The sequence below is a fragment of the Saccostrea cucullata genome, unplaced genomic scaffold, assembly GCF_032062105.1.
Source record: "Saccostrea cucullata isolate Sc308-1 unplaced genomic scaffold, CSIRO_AGI_Scuc_v1 ctg281, whole genome shotgun sequence".
NCBI lineage: Eukaryota > Metazoa > Mollusca > Bivalvia > Ostreida > Ostreidae > Saccostrea > Saccostrea cuccullata.
This window is the reverse complement of record NW_026926059.1, coordinates 635,726-660,477: the sequence shown is the minus strand read 5'-3', so window position 1 is coordinate 660,477 and position 24,752 is coordinate 635,726. Positions and strand designations below refer to the sequence as shown.

General features: G+C 36.8%; 1 protein-coding gene and 2 non-coding genes across 3 annotated transcripts; all 3 read right to left on the bottom strand.

The window, feature by feature from the left end:
- Window positions 1-2,642: 2,642 nt before the first annotated feature.
- Trnae-uuc (transfer RNA glutamic acid (anticodon UUC)) lies at window positions 2,643-2,714 on the bottom strand. Its single transcript has one exon. It is a non-coding gene; the product is annotated as a tRNA-Glu (tRNA).
- Window positions 2,715-6,575: 3,861 nt separating this feature from the next.
- Window positions 6,576-24,724, bottom strand: LOC134270550 (retinol dehydrogenase 12-like). Its single transcript, XM_062752793.1, has 13 exons — window positions 24,564-24,724; window positions 23,548-23,837; window positions 22,592-22,692; window positions 21,720-21,836; window positions 21,360-21,491; window positions 20,969-21,237; window positions 19,578-19,586; window positions 11,800-11,960; window positions 11,385-11,576; window positions 10,459-10,617; window positions 10,077-10,199; window positions 9,565-9,754; window positions 6,576-6,928 (listed from the first exon to the last, which is right to left on the bottom strand). Exons 2-13 carry the CDS (start codon window positions 23,810-23,812, stop codon window positions 6,829-6,831), a joined length of 1,818 nt encoding a protein of 605 aa, XP_062608777.1. The 5' UTR covers window positions 23,813-23,837; window positions 24,564-24,724; the 3' UTR covers window positions 6,576-6,828.
- Window positions 7,742-7,813, bottom strand: Trnae-uuc (transfer RNA glutamic acid (anticodon UUC)). Its single transcript has one exon. It is a non-coding gene; the product is annotated as a tRNA-Glu (tRNA).
- Window positions 24,725-24,752: the final 28 nt, after the last annotated feature.

Here is a 24,752-nt window from a genome sequence, read left to right as displayed (position 1 = left end):
TTAGGAGGGGGGGTGTTTGATGTTTTTTTTTTTAAACAGATCCCTCCGTGGATGCCAAGATATTGCAACGACACCGGATAAGCGCACTGGTGTATTACAATTAAGTTGAAATTAATTCTTTTCTCTCTTTACTTCCAAATTCAGGACGAAAATGAAATAAAGACAAGTCTTGTAAAGTTAACAAATAAACGGTTTATTCTGAACACATATTTTATTTCTATAAAACAATAATTCCAAATAAAATAATAATTTCAAATAAATGCTTGAAACCTACGTATTTTGTACTTGTTCTTATATTGGGACTGGTGAAATTACCAGTAATTGAAATTACAACGGATAAAATATCCGTAAATTGACTGTAGTAATATCAGACCGTTAGATCACGGTAAACAGCTCAGCAAATAGCTGTAAATAAACCTACTTATTTATAACAAACCATGACCAACTCCATCCCAATATTCTAAAGTCTTAATCCCGAAATAAATGTAATAAAATTAACAAACTCAAATAACATGCCTTTCTAGAACTCAAAAACAGTCAAAAATCTTGGTTGTCTGCTACTACTCGTCGTTATATACGTAGTAAAATGACATCATGAAACGCGACCAATGAAAACCATCGCGTAAATTACATCTACCAATGAAAAACGTAACGGGATGCTCTAGTTCCCACATCAAATTCTCACACTTACGAGAAAATAATAAAAATAGAAATAACATTTATTTCTTAACTCTACTTACTTCTAGTATCATTAAATGTCTATACAAGAATTAACAATAAATTAACAATAAATTATAATCGAAAAATAGCGCTCGTTAAACTTCGTAAACAAATACCGCATTGCATTCTGGGAGTCGGCCATTACTAAAAGAATCAACAACATGTGGCCCTAACAATAAAGCAAAAATACGTATAAATAGTGGACTACAGGTAATTATGCATAAGTAATAGTGATCTTTACTCAGTAAACAAATTATTCAACACATCTTTTATACTTGCAACAACAAAACACGCATGCATAAACAAACAGCGCCAATCAAACTTTCGGGGGCGATGTCAAAAGCGAAAAATAATGTACAAGTACATTCTAGTATAAGTATAAACAATAAATACATCGTAGCCCTATTCTTACAGTAGACAGTTCCCAGAGTTTCTTTGCTGCCTCGTTATCTTGGGTTGAGCTGCTTTTGATTCCCCCTTTACAGCACAGTTACAAGAATAAAAATTACCGTACTCTATAGGTTTCAGAATTACAGAGTTTGTTCGAAAAGATAAATTTATCATGATAAACTATGTATCAAAAAGTAAGTGTCAGATCAAAAAGTTAATAGATCACAATGGCATTACGTCATAAAGAATTTGTAAAAGCATCTTAAAATTTTATTCAGTGGTATAGGAGAAGGATGAAAGATGGGCACCCTTCAATATTTTAGGAAAAAAATGGCATTGTCCATGTTTTGCTATGGGAAACCCAAAATATATGTCGGATCAAAAATTAAAATAGGAGGTCACAATGGCACTATGTAGCAAAGATTCTGTGAAATCTCATCAAATTTCATTCAGAAGTATGAGAGGAGTTGAGGATTTAAAAAAGGGTACCCAAAAGCTTAACATGAATGGACTAACAGACGGACGGACGGACATCCCAATCTCTACACACCCTCCTACTTTTCAAGCGGGGAAAATGAAATAAAACACCCGAGAAAAAGATATGTCGTTTCGATTTGGGGAATCGAACCCGGGCCGTGTGGGTGGAAGACCACAACGAGTCTTACAAAACCATGAACTAACGAGTTTACGGTACACGGCATAGGCACTGTGAGCAATGAGCTCACTCAATGATACCCGCCCCTCCCGGTCTCAGATATGATTATAATGGCAACATAGTCGTCGGAACTTTGGGGCGGGGGGGGGGGCAGGGGAGGGCTTAGCAAAAATATACATTATATAGGCATTGAAAATGGGGGTTTACCTTTTTTGCTGGTTTAGCCCCCCCCCCGCCTCCACCCACTTTCGATTAGCCCCCCCTTTCAGTTTGCCAGTGCATGGCAAGTATCATTTAATGTTATTCTGTGATATCGGAGAACTTGCGGGTAAGAGATGGGTACCCTTCAATATAATAGAGAGAATGGCAGTGTCCGTGTTTTGTTATATGAAACCCCAAATATATGTCATTTCAAATAGTAAAATACATATAAGGCCATTCCAAGTTTTTTCTCTGTTTAGCGTCCACCCATCTTTTTTAAAAACCTAGCTACCTATTCGCAAAAAACACACAAGTCAGAAAAAATAAAACACATATTTTATAGTAATAAGAATGACGTAATTCAAAAGATATGATTTCATTTATCTATTTTTCATAAAGAAAGTTATTTTCTTCACCAAAATCAAGGTATTAAATACTGAAACTATTCCAATAATGAAATATTATACAAATATTTACAGATATTGCCGGAAATCACAAATTTTGACCTGAATAATTAATTTTCGGACTCCTGATTTTATTTGTTTTTTTCTGACATGGGGTGTCAAAAACCAAGGCGCACGTGGACTGACAGACGGACCGACGGTCATGCCAATCACTAAACACTAACCCACTTTTCAAACAGGAAAAAAGATAACACCAGAGAAACAAAATGTCATTCCGATGCCGGGAATCGAACCCGGGCCGTCTGGGTGAAAACCAGAAATCCTAACCACTAGACCACATCGGATCTTGCATAACTGAGATCTAACAGGTTTACGGTGCAAACTACAGGCACTGTGATCATTGAGCTCTCTCAATTTCATACTCCTTGCCCCACCTGGTCTCACATATGATTATAATGACAAATTAAAGTCCATGTTTTATACGGGGAGACCAGAAATAAGTGTCAGACCATAATGTTAAATAGAAGAGGCACAATGGCACTTCTGTGACAGTATCATTTAATTTTATTCATAAGACATTGTTTACAATGTTATAGGAGAAATCGCGGACCCTTCGTAATTAAAGAGAGAATGGCAGTGTTTCGCTATAGGTATCAAATCAAATAATAAAATACATATATATATATATATCAAATAAAATAAAATCCTATACAAATATAGGATGTCACAATGGCACTATGTTAAAATTCTGTGAACGTTTCATTAAATTTCATTCAGAGGTATAAGAGGAGTTGCGGATAAGAGATGGGTACCCCAAAGAATATTAGACTTACGGACGGGCGTACAGGCATCCCGATCACCATATACCCTCCCACATTTCACCACTTTTCAATTGGGGACATCATGGGGAATGAACAGACGGAAAATCCATATACAGGAACACTAAGTAATCAACTAGAATGGGCGAATGTAAACAGGATACTAGTGGTACTGTGAGCACCGAGCTCACTAAGATGATACCCAACCTCCCAAATGATTATAATGGGAAAGTCCTTTTTTTTCTCTGGGAGACCCGAAAAAAAGTGTCAAATAAAAAAGTAAAATAGGAGGTGCACAATGTAATGTAATAAAGAGTAAGCGAGATAATATTTTTTAAGTGGTATAGGAGGAGACAAGAGACATGTGTCGTTTCCAAGATTTTTTGGTGCTTATAGAAAATGCGTTTTAAGCATTTCCTCTAAGTAAATTCCAAACATAAATTCTATGCTCGCATGAGGGACACCTTTTGTTTATGGTTTTTGACATAGAGATGGGACATCAAAGCTTCTAATTCTGTAGATAATTATATTAAACACAAAATCATGATGGTTTTTTTAATTTAATAATATCAGCATTTGATATACAGGTAAGTAATCTCGTTGTTTTGATTTTGCCTCTTTACAAAGTACAAGAGTTTAATAAATTAACCAGTAATACATGTGTCAGACAAAAAAAGAAAACACTATGTTATAAAGGTAAACACTCGAAAAAATATGTACAAAGGTTTATAAATGTTAATAAAATTATGCGTGATAATACTGCATACGTTTTGCATAGATTATTAACAGTAGATCTATTTGCTCATGTCGTATTGTCAAGATCTTTGTCAGGTCTTGTTTGGGTGCCTTGTTCATCCATACCTATGCTTGTGTCTAGTTTGTCTAGAGATGTCAGTGTCTTTTTGACTTTACCCATGTCTGTCTAGTTTGTCTAGAGATGTCAGTGTCTTTTTAACTTTACCCATGTCTGTCTAGTTTGTCTAGAGATGTCAGTGTCTTTTTGACTTTATCCATGTCTCTGTCTAGTTTGTCTGGACCTATGTCGGTTTCCTGTTTGTCTTTACCTATGTCAGTGCCCATCGTCGAAAACCCACGGATGATTGATCTCTTCTTTACTTATCACCATGGGTATCTGACGATGGTCAGTGCCTTGCTTGTTTAAATCTATGTCTGTGTCTAGTTTGTATAGTCTTATGTCAGCTTCCTGTTTGTCCTGATCTATGTCAATGCTTTGTTTGTCTATACCATAGGCACCTGACATTACTTATTTTTCTTTTAATAAAAATATACCCCTACCTTATAACACAGTGTATTATTATGTAGGGGTATATTTTCGTTTTTAAGTTTCGGGGGTATAAAGTTTTTGTCGTGTCTGTCCATCTGTCTGTCTGTCTCTCTGTTTGTCTGTTTGTCCGCAAAAACTTTAACCTTGCCCATAACTTTTGATTTAGTGGAGCTATGACTTTCATATTTTACATTTGTATTTCTTGTGACAAGACCTTTCTTTGGTTACCACCAAGTTTGACTTTTTCACCGTGACCTTTGAATTTGACCCACTTTTACATGAAAATTTTAAACTTTTACTTTTGCCATATCTTTTGAATAGTAGATACCAGGACATTTATACTTCAAATATGTAATCTTTGTTGAAAGACCTTTCATTGGATACCAACAACCTTGACCCTTTGACCTTGACCTTGTAGATTTTTTGTACTTGTGAAAAAACTTTAACCTAGGCCATAACTTTTGAACGGTAAGGGAGAGGGCTTTCCTACTTCATATGTGTAATCCTTGTGAGAAGTCCCTTCATTGGATACCAAGAACTTTGACCCTTTGACCTTGACCTTTGAGACTAACCTACTTTAAAAAAGCAAACATTGACCATAACTTTTAAAGGGTTAGAGCTAGAGCTTTCATACTTTACATATTTAATTCTTGTGACAAGACCTTTCATTTGATAACAAGAACTTTGACCCTTTGACTTTAACCTTGGAGTTTGACCTACTTTAAGGGGGAACCTATGTCCAAAAAGTCTTTGTGTGATATTTTCAAAACTTTGACATTTCTTTCATGGCCACTTGCTCCTAATTTTTAGGTATTAAAAACAATACCTTTATATGCTTATTTTTACACAGGAGCACGTGCAAAAACTGTGAAATGCTAAAAAAAAGATTATTTTCAGAAATTATTGTTCTACCCCAATATGCGCTAAAAAGAATCAAAAATGTCAAATCACATTCAAAATCAACAAGTATTTGAATTATTTGACTTGTATCTTTAAAATGAAGGTAAAATCATTGCAATTCATCTCGCATGAAAAAAATAATGGAGCACAAAGTAAGTATTACCCCATTTTTCTTGTCGTACTTTTTACAATTCCGACATGCATAAAAGGTAATATCTTAAAAAGTCTTTGTGTGAAAATGTTGTAATTCATATTTTTTGAAAGAAATGAATTATCTTTTTATTCTAATAAAGAAAAAAGTATACCTTTATGATAAAATAAACGAGAAATATGAAGTTTTCTTTTATTTTCGTACTCTTGTGTCATAAATATTGACCTTTCTGCACTAAGACAAAGGTAAGTAAGCACTGGAAAACATCTGCATATAAAATTATTTTGCGGAAAACAAGTATTTTGTTTTGATTAGTAACACTTTACACTGATCTAATCTTTTCTTTTTTGATTCCAATAACCACCCCACCCCCGCTCTACCCCGACAACAACCAAAACCTTTAAGAATTAACCTAGGAATGACTTTATACAATTTAAATCTAAATGTACTAATCAATAAGCAAATATAGGTACAAGTATATTTCTTAATTTTTTTCTAAGTTTTATCAAGAAAAAAAAACAATTAATGGTAAACATAAAATTACACATATTTCCCTGATTTAAGCCGCTTTCTTTGTTGTCTTGATTTATATCCTACCTTTATGCACATATATCAGCATATTTTCGAGGTATTTTTTCACAACTAAAATTGCTATGATTTACCAACCAAAGGAAGAGATTTCTAATATCAGCAAACGTCACATAACGCTGCTTTGACGTAGAACGACATAGGTCCCCCCTTAAAAAAAAATAACCTTGGCCATTACTTCTGAACGGTTAGGGCTAGGGCTTCCATACTCTACATAAGTATTCTATGTGGCAAGACCTTTCATTTGATACCAATAACATTAACCTTTTGACCCTGACCTTGGAGATTTTTGTACTTATTGACTTGGCTAACTTTCAAATTTCACAATTGTTTTCCAATGAGAATACCCTACTTTTGGTACCAATTACCGGTAATTAAATTTGCGTTTAAGAAAAGATTAATCTTTGCTATGTTGCCATATGGGGCATCAGTGTTTCACAAACACATCTTGTTATTTAAAAAAAAAAAAAATAAGTAACGTCAGGTGCCTGTTGTCTCTACATATGTCATTGTCTTGCTTGTCCATAAATTATATCAGTGTCTTGATTACCCATATATCTATCTTTAACTTTGTCAAAGTCTTGTTTGTCCATTTCTATGTCTATGCCCGGATTGCCCAGGCCTTAATCACTGACATTTTCGTCCATATGTATATAAATGTTCTTATTGTCCAGACGTAAGTCAGATTTTCATTTGCCCTGTCCTGTTTCAGTGTGTCATTCTTTGAGTCCGACCAATTGAGCGGATACTTCCCACAGTTTCCTCGCTGCCTCGTCATCTTGAGCTGCCTTTGATTCCTCCTTCACAGCGCAGTCACTGAAATAAACATTACAGTATTCTTAAAATACGAGCATCACAGATTTTATTTGAAAAGATGATATTTATCTTGATAAACTTTATATCAAAATAGACAGTAATATGGCACATAAGTGGTAAATCTATAAGATATTTTATCCGTTGTAGAAAGACTTTGGAAATAATATTTATGTATTTAAAGAGAGATATAAATATGAAAAACATGGACCCTAAACTAGATTTGTCTACTGCGTGAAATGTATGAAGAGTTCTTAGAAAAAGTTCTTAATAGAAAAGAACGCTTTATTTAGGTAAAGTTGTCTCTAATAAAAACTAGATGAACTGTGAGAAATGAGCTCACTGATTGATAATCCCGCCTCTCATATGATCATAATTGCAAAGTTCAAGTTTTGCTCTGGGAGACTCGACATAAGTTCCAAATCAAAAAGTAAAATAGACGGTGCATAATGATATACTACAATATAGAATCTAATTTGAAAGTATCTTTAAATTTTATTCAAAGGTATACAAAAGTTGTGGATAAAAAGATGGATCCTTTCAATATTATTGAAAGAATGGCAGTGTCCATGTTTTGCTATGGGAAACCCAACATATACATTGTATGTCGGATCAAATAGTAAAATACAATGGCACTATATAACAAAGATCCTGTGAAAAGCTCATTAAATTTCATTCAGTGGTATAAGAAGAGTTGCGGATAAAAGCGTAACAAGAAAGGACGTACAGACGGACGGACGGACATTCCGATCACTACACATCCTCCCACTTTTCAAGCGGATGGAATAAAATAAGCACCCGTGGAAAAATATTTCGTTCCGATGCCGGGAATCGAACCCGGGCCGTCTGGGTGAAAACCAGAAATCCTAACCACTAGACCACATCGGATCTCTTACGAAGCGCTGAACTGACGCAGTACAAACTAAAGGTACTGAGAGCACTGACCTCACTCGATGATACCCTCCCCTTCCCGGCCTCACATATGATTATAATGACAAAAGTCTATGTTTTCCTCAGGGAAACACGAAATAAGTGTCAGATGAAAAATATGTGATAACGAACAGTATTCAAGCTCAAAAGGTCATTAAACAGTATAAAACAGGGGCAAAGCAAACACGGACCTCTATAACATCAGATGTTGGATCACATGCTATGGAGGAGTGAGCATATCCTGCTGACCGGTCACACCCGCTGTGTGCTTCTTGTCATGATCGGGAAATGTTTGGAAAATTCGTCGTCAATTCAGTGTGTAAATAATAGCTTAGAATTAGTATTAAAAATGTAAGTCAGCATTTGACTTAATCTCAAATTGTATTTACTGATCATTGTATCAACCATAGAAGAACTTAAGAAATAATGACTTTAAACAAGATTGCTGAAATTCTTGTTTCATCAACTTGTTTGTCAATAATAAACCTCGTTTAAGAAATTGTACATACTTAGAGCATGCTCTTGCGTATCGAATTGATAACTGATATACTAGTATAAACCCCGTATGCAGTGATGAAGGTATATTGCTGCATAAGTAAGGGAAGTTGACGATTAAAAAGTTAACGTCATTACGTTTATCATAAAGCTTGGTTGTTAGATTACCATAACATCTTTTTCAAGTAAAATATCCATATATGGAATAGAAGTGTCAGACTCTGCGGTATCTTTTATCTCAAGCTCAAAAAGTAAAATAAGAGATGCACAATGGTATAATGTATTTAAAAAGAATCTGTGAAAGTATCATTAAGTTTTATTCAGTGATATACGAGGAGTTGCGGATTAGAGGAGTTGTGGATAGAAGATATAAGTACCCTTCAATATTGAAGAAAGAATGGCAGTGACCAAATTTTGCTATGGGAAACCCAAAATATATGTCGGATCATTAAGTAAAATACAAGGTCAAATTGGCACTATGTACATTAAAGATTCTGTGAAAATCTCATTAAATTTCTTTCAGTGGTATCAGAGGAGTTGCGGATAAGAGATGGGTACCCCAAAGCGTAACATGAAAGGACGTACAGACGGACGGACATACCGATCACTATACACCCTCCCATTAATTTTCAAGCGGGGGGAATAAAATTAGCACCCGTGAAAAAAAGTGTCGTTCTGATGCCGGGAATCGAACTCGGGCCGTCTGGGTGAAAACCAGAAATCCTTTTTTTTTTTTTTTTATCTTTTATTAAAACCAGAAATCCTAACCACTAGACCACATCTGATCTAAGGACAACAGGAACTGACGCAGTACAAATTAAAGGTACTGAGAGCACTGATCTCACTCATTGATACCCCACTCCCCCCTCACGGACTCACATGTGATGGTAATGGCAAAGTCCGTGTTTTGCTCTGAAAGACCCGAAATAAGTGTCAGATCAAATAGTAAAATATAAGGTGCACACTTGCTTTATGTAATAAAGAATATGTGAAAGTATTATTAAATTTTATTCAGTGGTATACGAGGAGTTGTGTACAACTGTATAAGAGTCTTATTTAGAGATTGGCAACCTTCAATATTATAGAAAGAATGGCAGTGTCCATGTTTTACTATGGGAAACCAAAATTATATGTCACACAATTTATTCATATTGCTCACAATTTCTTCAAATACGATCAGGACTATCAAATGAGATTTGACAATTTTTTAGTACCTGAAATATTTTCCAGTGACGTTATCCAGACTTTCGTCAACAGCGCAGTAAATGTTAGTCTGTGCACCTTCCCTTGGAGTTTTGAAAATCAGGGTAATGAGTGGCCATATAATCTTATATCCGGGGACGTATCTTTGTAACTCTGTCACCACTGACCCGGGGTGCAGAGAGTTGACCGTCACGCCTGTCCCTGAAAGGAGATGAAGCGTGCATAAAGCTACTAGTATCTTACGTCAATGTATGCAATGTCTCAAAAAAAAAGTGTTATTTTTCAATTCTTTTGACCTAATGATTAATTCAGTAACGACATGAGTGACAAATGCAGAATATCAAAAACGAAAACTAAAAATGAACAAGATCTCAAGTATGCAATGGGAATCAAGAGAATTTTAAGTTGTTATGAATATCCCTGTGAATCTTCGATTCGTGGGTATAGCTATATAGAACACTTACTGGATGAAGCATTTTATTGAGACTAATCTTTCCATTTCATCCTATATTCTGTAATTTACCTTTGAGTCTTTTACTGAGCTCTCTAGAAAACAATATGTTAGCCAGTTTGCTCTGTGCGTACGCCTGAACTCGACTGTAGCTCTTTTCACTATTGATGTCATCGAAATTTATTTTGTCCGTGACTATAGACAGATGGAAGAATAAAAGAAAAATAGATATTTATACTGATATCCACAATTAAAAACATCTGTTCATGACTGGTACTTGCACTATACGACTTCCTTGAGTTTAAGGAACTAGCCTTAACTCTTAGTGCAGATAACAAAAAAAAATAATATTAAACTGAATAAAAATATTAACTTAATACATTTAAAAAATGGAAGTAGACATTTATTTCAATACTGGTCCTGAAAACAAATGCACAGTAGCGGTAGCACTTACAAATGTGTGCCAGAGAGGACACGTTGACAATCCTTGCTGGGGCGGATTTCTTTATTTTATCCAATAGAAGATTGGTCAGCAGAAAATGACCGAGATGATTTGTTCCAAACTGCATTTCAAACCCATCAGCAGTCTTCATGTATGGACAAATCATCACTCCTATAGACGAAACATGACGATAAGGAACAACAATCAAATTCAAATGTCCACTGAATTAAAAATATGAAGATAAGATTAGTGATGGATATCAAAAATCTACAAATAATTCAAAGTTGTAATCATGGCAAAAAACAAGGAGCCCCAGAAATTACAGAGAGAGGATCAGGTACCTATCGGGATCCTCTACAAACGGCTACACCACAATGACCATAGAATCCACAAAACGCCGACCCTAAACTAGTCCCAAATCATTAACTCGACAGAGAGCAGCCCGCCTCACACTAAAAATTGTCCCTGACAGACGATGCCTACGTTTTCTTGGCATCTATCTTACCTCTGAAATTTTTAGGGGTCGATCGTATTGATGACCTTTCTGAGTTGTATTATTGTCGGATTTTGTTGTTGTTGTTGTTTTGCTACTAATAAGTTGTTTTGTTCTCCTACGCTAAATGGAACGCATTGATTCCTTACATTTCAAAGAAATTACATGTATTTTATTTTTAAATATGGTTAAATCAGTCATTATATTAATTTTTGAGCATTGTAGAGAAATTATTTGGTAAAATATGAAATCCTTAAAGAGATTTTTCGGCAATAAAACTTTAACAACATATTTTGTAGACTTTGTAAATCTATTTTGAAAAAAAAATTTAAATAAATTGAAGTTTATTGGTTTGATTATTCGGAACAAAACAATACAGATGTCCTAGCAAAGATGCTTCGATCACATCTATATAGTACCTTGTTTTGAAAACTGAGAATACGACCTGCATTGTTTATTAAAATATCCAGCCTTGGTTCCGTTTTGTTGATGTCCTCAGCAAATTTTCGCACGGAATCCAGTGAGGCCAGATCAAGAATCTTCAGGAGGACTTGTTTGCTTCCGGTCCTTTCTATAACGTCAGCTAACGCCTTCTCTCCGCGACTCCGGTCACGACACGCCATGATCACCCTGGCTCCTAAATCGGAATATTATTGATTTTCAAACATTCATAGATAAAACCTTATGAATTTACTGTATTTTTCTAGTTTTTTTTTTCAACAGACACACAAAGAAAGACTTCCTCTTTCAAAACTTTTTCTCTCTCTCTTCCATGCAAAAATGCAAAAAAAAAAAAAAAATTTCCTGAATCAAACTCAGGATCGTTTTTTTTTTTTTTTTAATGAAATCCAGTCACATACCTCTGCCTGCTAAATCGATAGCGGTCTCCTTCCCTATCCCCGTGTTACATCCTGTGATGATAACCGTCTTCCCATCAAGGCGAGCTTTACTGTAACATTTCCCACCTGCCGCCCACAGTCGAAACAAATACAACGTCACCCCTAAACAGGAAAAATAATGTCTCAGATGAAAAAAACAGAATTTAAATAAAAAAGAAAAATGAGACGTCCTACAAGCTTTAATTTTCAGTAGAACGTTTTGAAGACAAAAGACAGAATCTAATGGGTATAAGGCTACCACAAAACTATCCCACTTACAATTCCGATCGTTTTTCGAATCGGACATCCTGGACTACTACTTTCTCTTCTATCTAACGTTAGTTCTTCATTTGTCGTAGCATTATACTGGTACTTTGTCTAGAGTTTGCACGTAATGGTGAGAGGGGGGCCCTCACTGTTTTCTTGCCTCTAAAGGACAACTTACAAAACACCCTCACCCACCTCCACCCCCGCCGCCATTGACAGGTGGGAGGTACTAGTATATGGAGATCGGGATGTCCTTCCGCCCGTTTGTTGTCTTTTGATTGATTGATTGATTGTACATTGTTTAACGTCCCTCTCGAGAATTTTTCACTTATATGGAGACGCCACCGTATGCCGGTGAAGGGCTTCAAATTTTGACCTTTACTCGGCACTCAGGGTCATTGAGCAGTGAGGGATCTTTATAATGCTGACACGGGGCCTCGGTTTTTAAGGTCTCATCCGAAGGACCCGCAACTTTCACTTCAAAGTGCCGAGCGCATGACGAAGGAACAGTTGCTACCCATTTTATCAACTGGGTCAGTCGCGGCCGAGATACGAACTCACGACCTCCCGACCACGGAGCGAGCGTTCTACCGACTGAGCCACCGTGTTGTGCTTTGTGTTACCCATCTCAGTAAGACTTTGAAGTTTCATAGAATCTTTGCTACATTGTGTCCTTTTCCTTTTCGATTTGACATACATTTAATGGGTTCCTTTATATAGGAAAACAATGACATTGCCATTCTTTCTATAATATTGAATGCGCACCTCATCCCACCTCTTTAATATCCGCAACTCCTCCTATACCACTGAATATATTTACTGTAAAAGGATTCTTTTGATGTAATACCATTGTGCACCTCCTATTTTACTTTTTGGTCTGACACTTATTTCGGGTCTCCGACAGCAAAACATGGACTTTGCCATTATTTGAGACGGAGGGTATCATATTTAGTGAGCTCAGTGCTTTAGAGTACCTCTAGTTTCAATCGTGTAATTATGAATAACAACTTTTAACTGACATGGTTAACAAATGTAATTTCAGTCAACAAATAGGGATTTATAGCAAAACCTATAGAAACTGAGATTACCGTTAAACAATTTTACAAATGAAAATTATCGGCAAAATGTGTTATCCGTAAACATTGTCACATGCGTTGCCAATTCGGAGAAATGGATGTACACAATGTAGGCTACCCGTTGGTGAAACGTTTAATAATAGTTATTTTTGGTTTAAAAGGCAGACCGTAGCTTTTTAATGCGTTCCTCTAATTGAACCCATCTGAGTTATAAATCGATGAGGACTTCGGTGTTCTATTTTTGATATATCAAAACTCATGCTCCATTTTTCGAATCATATGCACTCATTTTTCGATAAGTTTGCGTTCTTTAAATTATTGCATAGATCGACATACGCATCACTCATGTTCTTTTCTTTTTTGCTTCAAAGCAAGCGTAAATTAAATGTCGGTTACAACAAAATTAAGTATTAAGACATGTAAATGAGGTAGTGATATTTATATAATGTATACCTGTGACGATCAGACTTGCGATCAGAGTTTGATGTTCAGTAAGAAAGCTCCTTAACTCATCCATTGTGTTTTTCTTCCTTCTTGTACGGAGGCCCTTTGTGGCAACCTTTAATCTCAAGATATACACAAGAGGTTGTCACACAGCTCTGGATAGTCTGTCTCGTCATCAAGCTAGTAGACGAGCGGATTCCCTAGGGTTCTCCATAATCTCCCCCAGCAACTTCAGACTTCCAGCGCAGGCAAACGAAGAAGGTAACCGTACCGCTCTGGTCAATCTTCCTCGGTACCTCGGGCGGCCAACGCAGTGCTTGAAGGGCGGCTGCCTAAGAACATTTCACAGTCTGCCTTGGAAAACTCTGATGACCGCCGCACATAGTCGAGGAATGGCTACCTTAGAACATTTTATATTCTGCCTTGGGAAACTCACGACAAGCACAGATTGTCGAGGGGCGGCTGCATGTCGTAGGGTTCTTAAAATTGGCAGTTCCATCTCAGCAAAGCTTTTTGAGCTTACAGCGCAGGCAGTCGAATGGCAATTGTTGTAATGATCTAGGCAGTGACTGGGGATCTGTCTCGGAAGGCCATTTACAGGCAGATGCCACAGAGCTCTGGGCAGTTTAAAGCCAGTGAAGGTAGTCGAGCTAGAGGCGGATGCCACACTGCTCTTAACAATCGGTCTCGGCAACCTAAGGCGGCCAGCGCAGGTAGTCGAGGTGTAGCTGTCGCATGACTTTGGGGTGTTTGGGCATCTTCGTTGTCTCATACAGCCAATGCAGGTAGTCGAGGGGAGGTTTTGTATACGAGTCTTTACAATCTGCATGATCAAGCCTTCTCGGACGGTCAACGCAGGTAGTCAATACGACTTTGAACAGTTTTGTTCGCTATGTTCGAATGGCCAGTTCTAGTACTAGTATTCGAGTGGCGGCTGCTAAAGGAATATGACTAATCTGCCTTTGAAACTTAAAATACCAGTGAAGTCGTCGAGTGGAGGTTGTCGAACAGCCCTACACTGTCTAGTCGACCCTTGCGGCCCATAAGTAGTCGAGGTTCGATTGCCGTGGGGCACTGGCCAGTCTTCCTCAGACTCCTCGGGTGGTCTGCCCAGGTAATCGAGAGGGGTTGCTGTACTGCTCTTGGCACTCTGCTTTGGCAACCTCGGGCGGCAAATAGAGGAAGTCAAGGGGTGTTTCTGTTGTGCTGTAGGTAGTCTGCTTCAGCAACCTCTAATAGCCAGCGCAGGTACAGAAAAGTGGCAATTGCCATATGGCTATGAAGAGTCTGTCTCGGTAAACCTAGACTATCCGGCCAGCGCAGATAGTCTATGGGCTTTTGCTGCACGGATCTATGCAGTTTACCAGTGCGACTTGCTGCTGCAGTTCAAAGGAGAGGGTAAATAGAAAGGTTGGTGTTTTCGTGCGAAATTGTGAGTCTTCATGAAACAAATTTATGTACTATAGTTATCCCGATTTTAACCCCCCCCCCCCCCCAAAAAATTACACTGAAACATGGAATGATGGAGATGAGTGTAATACACAGCTATTTTGTCTCAAAGAGAAAAACCGGCATTTTTCTTCTAAAAAACTAGAGGTACTGTGAGCAATACGCTCACTAAATGATACCCCCGCCTCCCATATGGTTATAATGGCAAAGTCCATATCTTTCACTGGGAAACCCGAAATAGAATCTGTGAAAGTATCATTAAATTTTATTCAGTGGTAAAGGAGGACTTGCGGATAAGAGATGGGTGCCCTTCAATATTATAGAAAAAATGTCCAAGCTCATGTATGCTCTGGGAAGCCCAAAATATGTGTCCGATCAAAAAGTAAAATAGGAGGTGCATAAAAATCATCATCGTCCTTTAAACCCTGTGGTAGGGCAGCAACAAACTCCTCCACTCTTTTCTATCCTGGGCCAGCCTTGTCAATGATCCCCACGTCTAATGCATAGCTTTCATCTCGCTTTCAACTGTCCTTCGCCATGATGTTTAAAGCCTCCCCCTTTCTTTTGCCCTCTAGGATACAATGGAGTACCGTCCTTGTTGTTGACTGGGGGGTCTTTTCGCAGAACATGTCCAATCCATCTCCATCTCCATCGGCGTTTGATAATGATGGTACTCATGTCCTCTTGTTTACACCTGCTCAGCAGGTCTTCATTTGTAATCCTCTCGGGCCAGAAAATCCCAAGTATTTGACTGAGGCATGTGGTGTGGAAGGATAGTAATTTGCTAAGATCTGTCTCTGTAATTCTCCAGCATTTCGATCCATATAGAAGAGTTGATAGCTCTGATAAAGCTTACTCTGCAAACCTCCAAATGTTATTCATTTCTCTAAATACTCAATACTCTCCTGGCCTTGCCCAGTCTGCTGTGTAAGTCCTCCTTTGTGTCGCCCTCCGGTGTAATGATGCTACCCAGGTAAAAAAGTTACCCATCTAGCGTAGTTCTTCGCTATTGACCTTAACATGAGCAGGCAATTCCACATTTTCGGCTTGATTTTACATACTTATGCGAAACATTTGCACAAGGTGATCCGCAAAGTCCAGATATATATGTTTTATGTCATTATTTTTGGAATAAAATTTCCACTTTAATTATATTCTTAAAATATTTTACAGAATATGTGAAGAGTTTATATTCCAATGTTGAGAACATGCTCCAGCGGATTACCCTTGGAGAGTATTCTGATGTCCTCCACATGACCAAATTGATGACTAAGTTGAATAATAGTGCAGACATTACGCATCCTTTTCTGAATCCTATTTTAACATCAAAAAAAGGTGTCATTGTGTCCTTCTGAGCATCTAAAGTTGTTAGAAAAGCTCTTTATTATGTGGACCAGTTTGGATGGAATATCATAATGATGTAAGATGTTGCATAGGCTCTCTAGGTGCATGCTATCGAATGCCATTTCATAGTCCAGGAAGCTAACATACAGTTGTCTCTACCACTCTGTGCACTGCTTATGATGTTGTGGAGTGCAAGGATCTGGTCAGTACATCCTCGATGTTTCCTAAATCCAGCTTACTCTTTCCTCAATACAAAGTCAACAGCATTAGACATTCTTCTGATGATTACCTTGACCAGGATCTTACTTGGCACACATAGTAGAGTGATTACCCTCCTACTGTTGCAAGCACTCAGGGTTTCTTTCTTTTGGGATCATGATAATCACCCCAGGTACTTTCTCTCCTTCCCACACAGCTGTGAAGAGTGGTTGGAGGATGGTGGCTGCGATTCCAGGGTCTGCTTTAAATAGCTCTGCATCAAGATTGTCACGCCCGTTCTTAAGGGTCTTGACTACATCTATTATTTCATCCTTAGTTGATGGGTCAGTGTCAATGTCCAGATCCTGCATGGCTTCTGGTATGACAACTGTTTCATCAGATGGTCGATTAAATACTTCACCGAAGTGTTCAGCCCATCTCTCTTCTTATTCTTTTCCTGTTGTCAGCAGTGCTCCGTGTTTGTTCTTGATAGGTCCTTCTGTGTTTCCTCTAAATTTACCAAACACTCGTTTTGTGATCTTGTATACTCTCCCTTGCTCTCCCTTTACTTCCGCTTCCTCTGCTTCTACTGCAAGTTTGTCGATGGCTTCTCTCTTGTCTCGGCGTGCAGGTTTCTTGACTCTCTTGTTAGCCTCACTATATAGCTTCTCTTGCCTCTCACGCAGTCGTGGGGACTTGATCTGCAGCATCTTTTTCCTGATTTCCTTTCTCTTCTCTATAGCAATCAGAGTCTCCTGCTGGATACAGTCTTTGTTAGTGTTCCTCTTGCGAAGCCTTAGTTTCTCTTTGCTGCTTTCAGCGTACAATTGGACCACTTGTTTCCATGTGTTGTCTACAATGGTATCCTCACCTTCATGTCTTGCAAAAATTGGAATCGGTTCCTTAAATCGCTGACGTAGGCAGCTTTCACCTTGTTGTCCCACAGTCTCTGAATGTAAAAGCGTGCTTGAAAGTTAGGCTTTACCTCGGCAATCTTCAGTTTGATCTTAATGAGAGCTGTCACCAGATGGTGGTCGCTGCCTTCATCTGCACTTCACGTGACCTTAACATCTAATAGAGAGCGTCTTCACATGCCATTAATCATCAGATGGTCAATCTGGTTCTTGTCCCTTCCATTTGTTGCATGAGTTCCAGGTCAGCTAGTGGATATCACGATGTGTGAAGAGGGTTCCTCCTTTCACTAGGTTGTTCATAGCACAATGGCACTAAATAAAAAAGATTCTGTGAGAGCGTGCAAAGCAGGCGTCGAGGTGGTTACGGTAGTGCCTATCGGCAACTTCATCCCAGCAAAAAGTACGAACTCAAATCGTCTTCAAAAATAGGTTTTCTTTTCTTATTTTGAAAAAAATCCCAGGAAATCAGGTTCACCGCCACATTTTCAAAGATTTGTTTCTCAAAATTATGTCCTCTAATTTTTTTGTAAAATGATGAATACATCAGTTAAAAGTACCATAAATTTAAACGGTTTTTTTTGGCAAGATTTATCAACAGAATAGTAGAGGTACAGTGAGCAAATAGCTCACTAAATGATACCCCCGCCTCACATATGAATATAATGGCAGTGTCCATGTTTTGTTGTGGAAAACCCAAAATATATGTCGGATCAAAAAGTAAAATAGGAGGTGCACAATGGCAATATGCAACAAAGTTCCTTTGGAAGTTTCATCAATTTTAATATTGTGGTATGAAAGGAGTTGCGGATAAGAGATGGGTACCCCAAAGCGTAACAGAGAGACGGGCGGACGGACGTACAGACAGACGGACATACCGATTACGGTAGTGGGGGCTATAATAACGTTTGGCAAAGTATTTTGGCTAAAAAATTAAATGACTTTTGTTGAACAAGTGCCGATACGTCATATTCAACCACAATATGAGGAAGAGTATCCAAAAACAAACATATTATACTTCAAACTGCAGGTATTATTATACCCCCACTTGAAAAGTGGAAGGGTATATAGCGATCGGGACGTTCATCCGTCTATTTGTACGTCCATCCTTTCGTCTGTTACGCTTTGAGGGTATCTCTTTTCCGCAACTCCTCATATGCCACTGGATGAAATTTAATGAAACATTCATAGATTTTTTTTACATAATGCCAATATGCACCTCCTATTTTACTTTTTGATCAGAGACATATTTCGAGTTTCCTTTAGCAAAACATTGACACTACCATTTTTTTCTAAATATTTAAGGGTAACCATCACTAATCCGCAACTCCTCCTTTATCACAAAATAAAATTTAATGGGACTTTAACAGATTCTTTATTAAATAATGCCATTGTGCACCTCCTATTTTACTTCTTGATCTGACTCTTAGTTCGGGTCTACCAAGGCAACAAATGGACTTTGCCATTATAATCACATGGGAGGCTGGATATCATATAGTAAGCTCACTGATCACAGTATCTCTAATTTTCTAATGAAAGTTTTTTGCATCTTCTAGCCAATTAGATCAAATTAGATTTTATCTGGCTGCTCTTTCTACAGAAAGTGGTCCCACCATTGGCTCATACATTCGCACCTGTCATTGGCTGTGTATATCTCAGTGTCATTTCTCCTGGGATTCAGTTTGCAAAAGCATGCTGAAAGTAAAATATTTTTTTAACTGACGCAGCTACTGATTAACAAGCTGATGTTACAAGACTTTCAGCAATGGCAGCATGTATTAAATTCTTTAAAATGACTTGCAAATCCAACCCTTTGTTTGGATCATATCTTGAAAGACATATGATAATTCATACTAATTGTAAGGCTATTGTTTTATATACATGTTTATTATACCTCTGTGAATTTGTTCAATATAAAAACATGACGAATAAACATGCTATCTTTTCCAAACAGCCCCTACTGTGAAATAGTTTTTGTGCTATCTGCCCATGGTGAAATAGTCATCAAACTATTCAGCGGCAGCATTCTGTTTCCCTCACTTTTCATCTCGGAAAACTTCTGGTTTTATACGGATTGTGACGCGTATGTATTATGACGTAACAAAAGTTAAGTCAGCATCGGTATAATATGGAATATCATAATTGTGTGTACCCTGGACTCCCAAACGTTAACAAAAGTTAAGTCAGCATCGGTATAATAAAACACCTATTTACTGACTATTCGGACAATAGCAAGTTTATCGTCCCCCTCGACAGCAAACTATTTCCCTCGGCTGCGCCTCGGGAAATAGTTTCTGTCTTGGGGAACGATAAACTTGCTATTGTCCTCATAGCCAGTAAATAGGTGTATAATATATTCAACTGCAAATTATTCCATTTGAAAACAGAAATTTGATTACTTATATTGACCTACACTGTATTTAAATGAGTTACATTATAACAAATCAAAACATGAGATATATGCATTGTTTTATACTCTTTTTTTCTAAAGATAAAAAATATGTATGGGAGTACCGATATTCCAAGCCCAGTTCATTTCTTGGTTGTTTTTTTTTTCCTGGCTTCAACTTAACATCTGTAGCTATACCAAATAGCAGAGTATTAATTCGCCATACTAGTATGTACAACAAATGAACATATTTTCTTTGGTTTTTATTTGAAAATACATCTCTGTACAAAAAGCTGTGCTACAGTATAATAGTATAATAGTATAAAAGTGGAAGGAATACTTATATTCTTTGTTCCATTTTAACAAGGAATGGTTTTACCGGTATTATGATGTATTCTGTTTTTTAAAAAATGAAGAAAAAAAAAACAGAGGATGCATGAACAAAAAAATCAACAATAAAATGAATCAATAATATAGGGCACTCAGGCATTTTACACCTTCAACACATCTTTTTACCTGCATTTTTTAATGAAAATCTCTAGTATTTCTTTATATACATGTACTTCATCGGTCTTTCTTCTCTACATTGTAAAGTGACCTCTTATAGACATTAAAATCCTGCTTTCTTCTAGGTACTTGTAACCTGCAAAAGGGGTGAGTCCTCCCAAACAGACAAAACAACTGATGAAGTATTTTTGCAAGTATTTCTGCATGTCTGTCATGTACCGCAGGGCAGCACACCCTCCAGATTCATGGATCATAAGCCTGATCCTAATTAAACTGGTATATACATCAGGTACTCAATAATGCACAAACTTTTGCAATATTGTCAGGTGAAACTATAACCTTTCTCCAAGTTCACTGAAAGATCCATTATCTAAAATCAATGTTAAGTTAAATCTTCTCATGCACAGATGAAAACATGCAACTCTCATGATCTCGTTATTTTAGGGTTAAGAAGAAGTACATTTTCTCTGTTTTCTAAACTCTCCCTCTCCTGTACACATACGAGACATAAGCTACAAATCTCTGACTAGAAATTAAGTAAGCCCCTGTCTTTAATTGTCTTGAATTGGTCTGGAATCTCCATGAGTGCATGAAGAGCAAATGCTGCCTGTGGATTTCTGGCTGTTGTCATAATCTTATGGAAATCTACAAACTGAAAATTGTCAAATTTCCTTCGGGGTAAACGGTCATCAAAATCCTCCATGATATCCCAGGGTCCATCTCCCACTCCAACCATAATGATTGACAATGGCCAACTGGAGGCCTCGACTATAGCGTTTATAGTATCTCTCTCATTGGTCACCTGTCCATCAGCAACAATGACGAGAATGTGATACTGAAAGAGAAATCATTTACTCATAATTAAAAGCATTAACCTAAAATCTGATTCATTTTTTATGAAACATTGATCTAATAATAACATGCTGTTTAAGCATTACGAGAATGTGTGACACCTACCGATCTCTCGTGTTTTACAATATCTATGGCTTTGTAGATAAGGGGAGCAAAGTTGGTTCCTCCACTGAGCCGAATGTTTGGTGTTATCTGATTGTACATCTCCAGGACGTCATGGAAACCGTAACAATAGCCCTGTAAATCAAAACTAAAAGTCAGCTGGAGTTCTTTGATGAATTATTTATTTTTGAGAAATAGAGTGCAATTGGATGTAAGCTTATAAAGTAGAATGGTATAGAACATTGTACATGTACTTCAAATATATATCTTACAGACAATTCAAATATTACTGAAAATTAAAAAAAACAATTCTATTTCTTGTATTTTATCAATTTCATGTATTTTATCAAAAGTCACAAGAACCTCTGCTCTGAATGGGAATACAGCTTTATCCTTAGTTGAGGCATCACCGAATCCAAATGCTGGAATTTTACCGTCATCATCAAATGATTCCAGTGTCTCACCAAGGATACAAATCACCTGAAAACAATTCAATGTAAAACATTATATACTAATACACTGTATCATTTACAACAGTCAACCACATGCTAAACATGCAGTTATCTTTTTAAAAAAATTAGAAGAGTCCTCTATACTATATATGACCTGCATTTGGCAAACATTAAAATCATGATATTCAAGGGGAAATGCAGTAAAAAGGAGGAAGCAACAAAAACAGAAGTGATCTACTAAGAAAAGCACTAGCTTAAGGAGGCATAACCCTCTGCTAAGAAAGATAATTCTAGCTTAAGGAGTAATAGTGTTAGTAACACCATCCACTAGGAAAGATAACTCTAGCTTAAGGGGAAGCACTCATCATCTAAGACAGATAACTCTAGCTTGAGAAGAGGCACCCCTCTGTACAGAGAGACAACTCTAATCAAAAAGAAGTGCCTCACTGCTTTAAAAAGATGACTCTAGCTTGAAGAAAAGTGGCCTTTGGCTAATAAAAATAGCTCTAGTTTGTTTAAACTAATAAATCAATGTAGAAAAAACAGATTTTAATGTCCCTAAAGCCATAAAATGTGATGCAAACTACACATGCTTTTCCACTATTCAAGCAAACGTCAAATTATTGCCATACTATTAACTATAAATAACTTAACTGCTATTTATTTCATTGATTATTTATGCCTCATGTTAAGTTTTATAATTCTGATCTTAAAACAAAGTAACAGACCAAACCCAAAATAAAGAATAACAAATTGAAGCTCTATAATTGTGATTAGTACTACCTGTTGGTATGGATTAAGAAACATCTTGCCAATAGAATGGAGGGACTGTCCTCCAAAAGTTCTCTGACCCTGATAGGCATTACTGGCAGTATAATCTATACCTGTCAAGTACACAAAGGTCACAATCTCTTGAATTGCTGAAATGGGAGGGTGCCCATTTGACAAGCAATTGTGTGTAGTGCATGCATTTGAAATACACGTACAAGTATATTCTATTAATTTATTGATCATTATTACACGTACATGGATTATTATACTAAACCTCTGGGAATCAAATTCTTAAAATATTCCTAGACACTTAAAGGAGGATTTTTTATTACTTTTTCAGGAAGGGTTTTCTTCATTATGCATGTTAGTAGAACTATTTAAACAGTGCATACAGACTGAGGTAGATAGAGATTGCAAAATTTCACAGGAAAAAGCTACAAGTCTCTTCCATATGAAACCTTTCAGATGATCAATACCCAAAATTTTTAATTACTCATGACTAACATTTGACTGTTTGCATCACATTGGCTAGCAGAACCTAAGTCTTAATGCTATAAATCTTGCCTACCCTCTGAGAGGGTTTTAAATATGCTACGAGTCTTGCCTACCCTCTGATAGGGGTTGGGTTCCCTAGGGTCTAAACAGTGAAGACTTTTCCCTCCAAATGTCTTAGTCCCTTGGTACATATTACTTGATGTAAAATCCATTCCTACAAAATGTTCTTATAACTTATATGTTTAATGAGGTCAATTAATTTCTAACATTTTTTAACAATATGTATATATATGACACTGTGCATGTATTTCAAATACAACACAACAAAAGAGAAATGAAAAAGAAAAAAAACATCTATAAAATCTTATACCAGATTTATTAGCTTAATACTGGATAACTCTTAGTCTTAATGCAGTTTTTGATTAAGAAAACATAACAAATAAAGCATATATCTGTTTATTCCAAAGACTCACCAAATATCAGTCCACAGCTTTCTAGCCCAGCCTTTCTGACTGCAGTAGTGACATCCTCTAATGAGGTGAACCTGTCCACAAAACTGGAGTAATTACTGCCCCCAAACATGCTGAATAGGCTGTTACTCTTCATCTTACTCAGGTCTGGGTAAAGTTTGTTCTCCGAGGAAGAGGAGGAGGAGGCAGATTTTGATGAAGATCCTCCACAACAATACCAGATGAAGAAACCAATTATGATGAATATGACAATGCTGATAACCTCCATTTTCTTAATTCAAATAAACTTCAAGCTGCAAAGCAATCAATGAAAAGTGAATATAAAAACCTGAATCATATCAAACTATGTCGTAAAATAAAAATAAAATAAAATGGTCACAAATAAAATCTTAGATAGAATGTTCTATCGTTAAAATGATATTGTCCTACGGACCCGGTTTAATTGTGGTGAGGGCTTGTACCGAGACACAGTTAGATTATTCTAACTAATAAAATCTGTCTTCAAAAATATTTAGTTAATAGTAACTACTGTAGATCACTATATTTTTGCAAGACCTTGTTTTCGTGAGATAGCTGTTTGGTATTTTCAGGGACCTATATACTAACTGTTAGTATATAGCTCCCTGGCATTTTTAAATTAGCTAGAAAAAATTTATGTGAGCTATGAACTTTGTTGTATATAATTCTTACTTATGCAAATGTAGGGGAGAATGAAATTTTCATGAGCATAGATACGGTACACAGTTGTATAATTATGCGAAAATAAAGTTCTCATGAATAAAAAGTGATTTACAGTAACTAAACAGTGCTAAACCATTAAACCTGATTGAAACCCACACCATGCTGATACTGTTAGTAGTATATAAATACAATTATTTATTACGAAAGTATGTTCAAGTTTAAGAAAAATATATGAAAATCACGATAACTAAAACATTTTTTAAAATTAAAATCAAAAGCATATTGTCATTTGTGTTTTAGATAAATCTTTACAGCTTTAGAAGTACCCAGGAACCTACCTTCTCACCTTTGATCAGTATCGATACACAAGCTCTACAGCGAATGACAGTTGTATTGAAGTGATCTAAAGAGAATGTTGTATTTTGTATATAAATAAGAAAAGTATTACATCATGAATTAAACAAATATTGTTATGTACACGTCAGCTTTACTGCTGACTAAGATTCTGGCCAGCGTTTTCATTACAA